The sequence below is a fragment of the Salvia splendens genome, chromosome 6 (genome assembly GCF_004379255.2).
Source record: "Salvia splendens isolate huo1 chromosome 6, SspV2, whole genome shotgun sequence".
Taxonomy (NCBI): domain Eukaryota; kingdom Viridiplantae; phylum Streptophyta; class Magnoliopsida; order Lamiales; family Lamiaceae; genus Salvia; species Salvia splendens.
In genome coordinates this window covers 1,811,633-1,821,584 of record NC_056037.1, presented here as the reverse complement: position 1 = coordinate 1,821,584, position 9,952 = coordinate 1,811,633, and the positions used below count along the sequence as shown (strand labels likewise).

The following is a 9,952-nucleotide window of genomic DNA, read 5'->3' as shown; positions in this document are numbered from 1 at the left end:
GTCTCTCTCATTTCAATCATCCCTTCACCAAACAAGAGTTATAACACCATGGCATCTCACGGCCGCGGCGGCCGCGGCCTCGTTGCGACGCTGCCACAGCTCCTTGTGACGGCATTGGCCATTCTAGCTACTTCGAGTATAGTTTCTGCTGACCCTTACATATATTCTTCTCCACCTCCACCATACGAGTACAAGTCTCCACCACCTCCTTCTCCGTCCCCGCCACCACCATATGTTTACAAGTCTCCACCACCGCCATCTCCTTCCCCGCCGCCACCATATGTGTATAAATCTCCGCCACCACCATCCCCATCTCCACCACCACCGTACGTGTACAAATCACCTCCACCACCTTCTCCTTCCCCTCCTCCACCATACGTGTACAAGTCACCACCACCACCTTCTCCATCTCCACCACCGCCATATTACTACAAGTCTCCTCCACCACCTGATCCCTCACCGCCACCACCATACTACTATAAGTCTCCTCCACCACCTTCTCCCTCACCACCACCACCATATTACTACAAGTCTCCACCACCTCCATCGACATCTCCTCCACACCATCCCTACTATTACAAGTCACCGCCTCCTCCATCACCGTCACCTCCACCACCATACTACTACAAGTCTCCTCCACCACCTTCTCCCTCACCACCACCACCATATTACTACAAGTCTCCACCACCTCCATCGACATCTCCTCCACACCATCCCTACTATTACAAGTCACCGCCTCCTCCATCACCGTCACCTCCACCACCATACTACTATAAGTCACCACCTCCTCCGTCGCCATCTCCTCCACACCATCCATACTATTATAAGTCACCACCTCCTCCATCGCCACCTCCTCCACACCATCCCTACTATTACAAGTCACCGCCTCCTCCATCACCATCTCCTCCACACCATCCATACTATTATAAGTCACCACCTCCTCCATCGCCGCCTCCTCCACACCATCCCTACTATTACAAGTCACCGCCTCCTCCATCACCATCACCTCCACCACCATACTACTATAAGTCACCACCTCCTCCATCTCCATCACCTCCACCACCATACTACTACAAGTCACCGCCTCCTCCTTCTCCCTCTCCTCCACACCATCCATACTACTATAAGTCACCACCTCCTCCATCGCCGTCTCCTCCACACCATCCTTACTACTACAAGTCTCCTCCACCTCCCTCGCCATCACCACTTCCGCCATACTACTACAAATCTCCTCCTCCTCCCTCACCATCACCACCACCTCCTTACTACTACAAATCACCGCCACCACCAGTGAAGTCACCGCCTCCACCATACTACTACACTTCTCCTCCACCACCGGCGCCAGTCCCTCACCACCCACCGCACCACCACTCATTTGTAGTCAAGGTGACCGGAAAAGTGTATTGCTACCGGTGCTACGATTTCGAACACCCAGAGAAATCTCATGCCAAGAAACATCTCAAAGGTAATATTCAAAATTGTCTTTTAAAATTTCAAACATTCATTTTTTTATATGGAATATTATTTAATATTCAAACAATTTTCAAACATTATCTTTGCACTATCTGTTTTATATATAAACATGTGAAAAGTCACACTTGAGAGATATTTATCAAAATTATTATATTAAAGCATATAAATAAGTTGTGTGTTTTCTTTTTATATTACTATTATTTCAAATTTTCTTTCCTTATAAGGAAAAGTTCAACCTTTGTGTAGATATGAAATATTGTGCTGAAATTGCCCGAATTTATTTTCGAATCATTCGTTATCAATTAAATCAATATAATCACTAGTCTTGATTGATAATGAATTACAACAAATGATCACTTACATTACATATATAAAAACTAATAATTATATCATAAATGACCTGGATGTCACCACCTCAACTTGAGGACTTTTCCAATTTGTCTGTTCATAATAGAAAAAGTTCATTTTTTTTTTCTAATTTAAAAAGGTTGTGGTCCATACTTAGTATTCATAGTGGAACAACTCCAATTTGCATAAAATTCCCTTCTATCAAAAGTTAAAAGCTAAAGACATGATTTGTTCACTATACATAAATATATAATTGATGGGGCCCTATAGGATATAATATTTTACTTTTTATCATGGTTAATTCAATTTTCTTTCTATATGGTTGCTTTCAGGTGCTGTAGTGGAAGTAACATGCAAAGCAGGTGAAAAAGAAGTAGTTGCATATGGCAAAACAAAAATCAATGGAAAATACAGCATTCCAATTGAAGGATTTGAATATGCTAAATATGGAGCAAAGGCTTGCAAAGCAAAACTTCATGCACCACCTATGGATTCTAAGTGTAGCATTCCAACTGATCTTCATTGGGGAATCAAGGGTGCTAAACTTAAAGTGAAGTCCAAGAATCACTATGAAGTTGTCTTGTATGCTAAGCCATTCGCTTATGGTTCCAAGGCCCCTTACGAGAAATGCCACAAACCTAAGCCTAGCCCCGTCCCAGCACCGTACTACTACAAGTCTCCACCACCACCATCGACACCGGCTTACGTATACAAATCCCCTCCGCCACCTCCTTATGTGTACAAGTCTCCTCCACCTCCATCGTCACCGGCTTACGTATATAAATCCCCTCCACCACCTCCTTACGTGTACAAGTCCCCTCCACCACCATCACCTGTTTACGTGTACAAGTCCCCTCCACCACCGCCTTACATCTACAAGTCTCCTCCACCCCCATCGCCAGTTTATGTATACAAGTCTCCTCCGCCACCTCCTTACATGTACAAGTCTCCACCCCCTCCAACACCAGTTTATCTTTACAAGTCCCCTCCACCCCCTCCATATGTATACAAGTCGCCACCCCCTCCAACACCAGTGTACCTTTATAAGTCCCCTCCACCCCCATCGCCGGTTTACGTATACAAGTCTCCCCCACCACCACCTTACGTATACAAGTCTCCACCTCCTCCAACACCAGTTTACCTCTACAAGTCTCCTCCACCCCCTCCATACATTTATAAATCACCACCACCTCCATCGCCATCTCCTCCACACCATCCCTACTACTACAAGTCACCGCCACCTCCATCGCCATCTCCTCCACACCATCCCTACTACTACAAGTCACCGCCTCCTCCATCTCCATCACCACCACCACCCTACTACTACAAGTCACCGCCTCCTCCGTCGCCATCTCCTCCACACCATCCCTACTACTACAAGTCACCACCTCCTCCATCTCCATCACCACCGCCACCATACTACTACAAGTCACCACCTCCCCCGTCGCCATCTCCTCCACACCATCCGTACTACTACAAGTCACCACCTCCTCCATCTCCATCACCACCACCACCATACTACTACAAATCACCACCACCACCGTCTCCATCGCCACCACCTCCCTACTATTACAAGTCTCCACCGCCTCCATCGCCATCTCCTCCACACCATCCCTACTACTACAAGTCACCACCTCCTCCATCTCCATCACCACCGCCACCATACTATTACAAGTCACCACCTCCTCCGTCGCCATCTCCTCCACACCATCCCTACTACTACAAGTCACCACCTCCTCCATCTCCATCACCACCACCACCATACTACTACAAATCACCTCCGCCACCGTCACCTTCACCACCACCTCCTTACTATTACAAGTCTCCTCCACCACCATCGCCATCTCCTCCACACCATCCCTACTACTACAAGTCACCTCCTCCTCCCTCACCATCTCCCCCACCACCATCGCCATCTCCTCCACCACCATACTACTACAAATCTCCACCTCCTCCGTCTCCATCACCACCTCCACCTTATTACTACAAGTCTCCTCCACCACCATCGCCATCTCCTCCACACCATCCCTACCACTACAAGTCTCCACCACCACCATCGCCTTCTCCACCACCTCCATACGTCTACAAATCACCACCACCACCATCACCATCTCCTCCACCTCCATACGTCTACAACTCACCCCCACCACCATCGCCATCTCCTCCACACCATCCCTATCACTACAAATCACCTCCACCACCATCACCTTCTCCTCCACCCCCATACTACTACCAGTCTCCCCCACCACCTTCCCCCTCACCCCCACCACCATACGTTTACAAATCCCCACCTCCCCCCTCACCATCACCGCCTCCTCCATACCACTACTCATCACCTCCCCCACCCGTAAAATCCCCTCCTCCACCTGTATACATTTACGCATCTCCACCTCCTCCAACTCATTATTAAGCTATGAGAACTTTGCAGTATTCAATCCAAAAGATCAGAAAATAATTACTTCACAGTTTCCAGTTTCAAGAGCTAGTGGGTTATTCAATAAGGTCCGATACATGTTAGAAATCTTCATCAAATTCGTGTTGGACCAGTTTGCGTCTGTGTCTTTGGCTTTTCTGTTGCACATTGTCTTAGTGATGCAATCTCAAATCAAGTGAGGATTTAGATAAAAGTTGCTTTTAGGTTTGAGGTTGTTTCCTATTTAAAATTTATGTTTGTATAGGATGGCCTTGTTTGATTGAATTTATATTCATTTCACATTGCAATTCCTTGTGTTCTTTGTTTCATGTGAATTTAAATGTTAGCAATAAAAGAAATACTAGTTTTGCTTCTCACCAACTCCTTTATTTAAATTTTATGATCAAACGTATATTATAATATAGTAATTGTTTAATTTGTTTGTGTGCATAGTTCGTGCAGCTAGGTAATAATAACAACATGATTTGAGAAAGTTTATTTTAAAATTAACCTAATAAGATTTTGAAGTTTCATCAGAAACAAAAATTCTAGTAGTATATTTTTAAATTCACCATTTTGCACTATAAACTCATACTATTTGAATGTTGCTAGATGATAACGTCAATAAACTAATTAAATCACACCCCAAAATCACCTATTATGAAATATGCTTCAATTTATTTTGTTCTAATATCAGGAGAAAGAATTTCCATTACCATACATCACAATCACAATCACATTTATTGAACGAAATCATAATTGATTGGGCATTTGATCTGTGTTAGCATAAAACAAAAATATTAGGTATTATAACAGAGAAACGGAATTGATTGATTTAATTATAAATTGTTCGTTGTTTCTCAATAAAAGTTTAATGGTCTGGAACCCAAGATATATTGTCATGTGCGATATCCAACCAATCTTTGAACGAAATTAAATTTGATTAATTATTTGGTGCTTAATTAAGTAGCTTATCATTCCTCTCTTTTATATTAATTTAATGTAAAGTAGCTTTGGAAGAAATTCATAGAATTCTAGAAATAAATGGACTAATTGCTATCAAATTTCTGGAGAAATACAGGTGGCATTCGGATAAAACCACACCTTATATTAACTAATAACTCAATTATATTAAATACTACTAATTTATTTTAGAGTCAAATTGATATGAATTTGAAAATAAGAAAAGTTGTTATGGAGTGTTGTTAGCAACTACCAAAACTCAACTACCCCAAAGATTAATTTAACAATGCTTCAATTTTATTAAAAGGATTTCGTGTATGAGCACACTATGTGTTGCTTAATCGGCCAAGCAAATTGACAATTATGAACGACGCGGTTATTATAAAAATATTTCATCTATTCACAAAAAATAAACTCATTTTAACTGTAGATATTATACTTAGTAATTGATAAAGTACGAGAAAAAAAAAGATAAAGTACATAGAAAGAGTTATGAGAAAATTTTTTATAAATTAAAATGAGACTAATTTCGGTGGATGGAACAAAAAGGAAAAAATGTGAATAATTTTTGTAGACGGATTGAGTATTATATTTTGCATCTCACAGTGGTTACATGTTATTTTTTATTTTCACTATTTTTGCTTCCTTCGGAAAGATTTTTGATTAAACGATGGTGATTGACCCAACAATAAATCCGAAACTTTTGGCCTTGGATATTTAGAACTCTACCATTAGGGCTGACAATAAATTCAAGACAAGGACGAAAATAGAAGATACAGATTCCATTATGTTTACTTTTCTTTTTTCCTTTTTCTCTATTTTTCAAAAATTAGGTGGATGTCATTTTCTTTCACTTGGATTAACCACAGCTGTAACAAATTCTTCGATTATGATTTGTATTACAGAAGAGAAAAAATATAATGTATAATTTTATATATTAATTAATCTTTGATTAGCAGCCTCTCAAATCAATAATTGAATGGGCCCAACAACGCATTGCTGGCTTTCATCAAAACATTTCGTTCAAAAAGTTTATTCCACATGCTTTACCTTGATTTATTTGGCATCTTCTAATATTTTAGATTATTTTTACTATACTTTTCGACGTTTCATTTAGCTGTTTTCATTTTGTAGACACGTTTTTTGCGTTATGCGAATTTATCGATTTGACATATTCAATCATGTTGCGTAACAAGTATCCATTAACAATTGTTCACCGACGCTAGCATGCGTGTGCTGGCCTGCTGGTTAAGTGGTTAACGTCTGAGTATAAATAATTGTTTATCAATTTGAGTATAAACAATTGTTTATCGATTTGACATACTTATAATGATAAGTATAAATACAGTTGTTCACGGACGCGGACATGCGTGTGTTGGCCTGCTGGTTAAGCGGTTAAAGTCTGAGTATAAAGGTCTACCATGGTGCACCGCTTTTAAAAATTTCTGTTTAAGTCGCTCGTAAATTTTTCTGATTTAGGCTCGGTTAAAGCTCGTTCAATATTTACCAACGTCTCAGGTTCGAATCTACCATGGCGCACCGCCTTTAAAATTCCGTTGAAGTCGCTCGCAAATTAAAATAGAATTGGGTTCAATTAAAGTTCGAATCTACCATGACGCGTTGCCTTTAAATTTTTTTGTTTAAGTCGCTCGCAAATTATTCTGATTTAGGCTCGATTAAAGCTCGTTCGATATTTATCAACTGAGTCGAATTCAAGCCTCAAATCAAGCTCCATCAATAAAGTTGTTGACCTGATATAGGTACTGGCCCATATCTGTTACGTATAGAAATTAGGGCACTGGAGGGACCCAATAAATTTTTGAATTTGTATATTTTTAGTTGTGTTATTTTTTTCCGAGGGAGTAATTTGTATATACAACAGGATGATATTTAGTTTATTTAACATTTAAACAAAAATATAAATGCATGTCAAATTCTTCTTAATCTACCTTTTATGTAACAATCTTTATATTCCCTACATAATTTTAGAAAAAGGGCATATACTAAATTTTAGTTGTAATAGTAATTCTTAGTGATTTGGTGTGATGTCTTGGTTTATAATTCTCATATTATCATTTTGATTCGTCCACCATTACTTTTCCCACTCACTTACCATTACTTTTCCCACTCACTTTTACTGAAAGTAGGTCTCACATCCACTTATTCATTTCACTTACATTTTAATACAAAACGGAGTATAAAAATAAAACTCATATTCCACTAACTTTTCCCCAACTACACTCCATCACAATTCTGAAACCGGGCCGCCAATAGGTAAGACGTCTATTAGCGGACATAGGGAGTACTCATTAAGCAATCCAGCTGATGGAATATGCATCCAATGAGGCATTTAGTGCATGGTGAACTATTGACATTATGAATGATTCTCAATAATACAAAAGTAAAAGTTTAGAAGCAAATGGTAATTACGTATCAAATTTACTATGGAATAAGTGATCTGAGACTTTTCATTTAATAAACAAGCAAATTGAGAAGTTTATGTACTACTAATATTTATTGACCTCCTCTGCACATATGAGAATTTACATAACATGATACATGTGGATTAAAACTGACCTTCTAACTGAGGCCCTCACCTTCTCGGCTCCATTCTTCTTAGTAGTTAGTGCAGTGGAACTCAATTTCTCCCTGGTCGATTATTCAGGGACTAAAACGACAACCTCAATCTGCACAATTACAAATATATGAGTTTTGACTGCATATGACAAGAAAACTAGATCGCGCTGAGACAACAGGTTCGGAAACCTTTTGGTGGGGAAGACCTCTCCTTGTTGACAGATGTACTCATTGATATGTTCCCTTACCAAAACAAAATGAGTTAGCTATTGCAAAACATAGACCAGAAAAGATGAGAATTTTGTTAGTATTCCTTACCAAAACAAAATGAGTTAGCTATTGCAAAACATAGACCAGAAAAGATGAGAATTTTGTTAGTAGAAAGTAACTCGGAGAAAGAAAAAGACAGTTAGTATATTGTCTGTAATTCTACTCCATCACATTAACCTGTGCAAATATCTCCAATTTTCATGATTCTTGAAGATTTGAACCTCTCAATTATGTGTTCCTTAACTATCAACTTTATTGTTTGTGGAACATCTCCATGGTTTTAATTGCAAAGTTTCACAGGCTTATCAAAGAATTCCAAACTGTTCAACCTTAAGCATAAACCTGTGACTATCAGTTGAGATAATTATATGACATAATAATGTTGGCATTTATCAACCACCTTTATGCAATCTTCAACATGTTTTTGTCCTTTTTTCAAATGGTTCGATCAGATCCGAATCCTGCAAAAAAAGTTGGCATAGATCATAAATTCTTTCCAATTTCCTAGCACGATGAAGTACAGTTAGATGACATGATTAAAAATGCTAGCACAACTTCATTTTCATTAACTGAAAATGAAACTCTCAACTACTCGAATCTCGTCTCTAGCAGTAATGGTGTCAATACAGAATCACTGATTATTTGTTTGATTCCGAAACCTCAAAGGTTCAGCAAAATATAAGAACTTCTCTGATGAAACCACAAAGATTGTCAAATTGCACTATTCATCCCAAACAACATAGTCATAATTTGATACTCCATATGGCACAGACGAATTAGCAGGAATCCTGTTCTTACCATATTCATAAACAAATCCTATATGGCAACATGAAATAAAAACGTCTTCAAACGTGTGGCATCAAACATATTCAACATTCTAATCACATCTATCAAAGAAATGGATAGGTCCATTAATCTCTTTTGCTCACTTACAGTATCCATCAATCATAGTACCCATATGTTCTTCAACTTTTATAAAGAGGAGTTGTTTTATTCCAGATATATTCTTGCTTCTACATCTGTTAAATGAAAATATCTACAACAATTGATCAGATTGTATGCGATTCTCTCCGGATTCTCTGTCATTAATATCTCCTTCCATGGATAGCCATTAATAGGAGTATATAATACTACTACGAATTTCAACCATAACCATTTTATTACACAGATCAAATTCCACCTCCAAATACCCCTTTCACTAAAATCAAATTAGGCTTCACACCCATCTCGATCATTCTATCTAAATTCCCGCAGCCATTACAAGATTACGTTTTTTTGCAATAACCATTGATGAGACAATTGCAGACACTATTCTATATTCTCAATAACCTCGAGAGTTCATCATCCTATAAAGCACTGACAAAGCTTCAAACATTTTACTTTCTTTACAAAGATCATAAATTAGCAGATTAAAAGTTTGCATACTTACAAGTAATAATTTCTATGTACATTTCCTCCTCGATTTCTTGATAGCCTCATGCGCATCCTCAATTTTCCCCCAATTTGCGTGAAATCCCTAATTTATGCATCAAAATCCTGTAAATTAAAATGACGACGACGTCGGTTTGTGTCATCTGCGTTCGCTTTACATTATTGACACATCATCTAAACTAAAAGCACCGCTTAACTAACATTCAAAATTAGAAGTATAATTAAATAGTAAGCATTCAATTTTAAAAGACTAATCAAAATTTGATCAAATTTAGATCCAAGTAACTACTTGTAAAATGGTAATAAAATTAAATATGATAAATACTCTTGTGCACGTAGCATCATGATGTAAGTTTATTTTTCTTCTTCTTCATTGTTTTCACCTTCTACTAGTATCTGGACCGGTCAAACTCGGCTTTGGGTTGAATTTGACTCGTGCTCTTTGTGCGCGCGCATAGGAGCTTTCCTCAGAGAATA

General features: G+C 38.8%; 1 protein-coding gene and 1 long non-coding RNA gene across 3 annotated transcripts; one reads left to right on the top strand and one right to left on the bottom strand.

Annotated features, from left to right (window-relative positions):
* LOC121808399 (extensin-2-like) lies at positions 1-4,542 on the top strand. The gene is made up of 2 exons (XM_042208871.1): positions 1-1,465; positions 2,154-4,542. The coding sequence occupies exons 1-2, from the start codon at positions 49-51 to the stop codon at positions 4,229-4,231; spliced, it is 3,495 nt and encodes a 1,164-aa protein (XP_042064805.1). The 5' UTR covers positions 1-48; the 3' UTR covers positions 4,232-4,542.
* A 3,004-nt stretch (positions 4,543-7,546) lies between these two features.
* Positions 7,547-9,940, bottom strand: LOC121807379. 2 transcript variants are annotated; one of them, XR_006051813.1, is made up of 5 exons: positions 9,859-9,940; positions 9,474-9,580; positions 8,445-8,505; positions 7,964-8,017; positions 7,547-7,884 (listed from the first exon to the last, which is right to left on the bottom strand). It is a non-coding gene; the product is annotated as an uncharacterized LOC121807379 (long non-coding RNA). The 2 variants fall into 2 exon arrangements; XR_006051812.1 differs by lacking the exon at positions 9,859-9,940 and having other exon boundaries at positions 9,474-9,792.
* Positions 9,941-9,952: the final 12 nt, after the last annotated feature.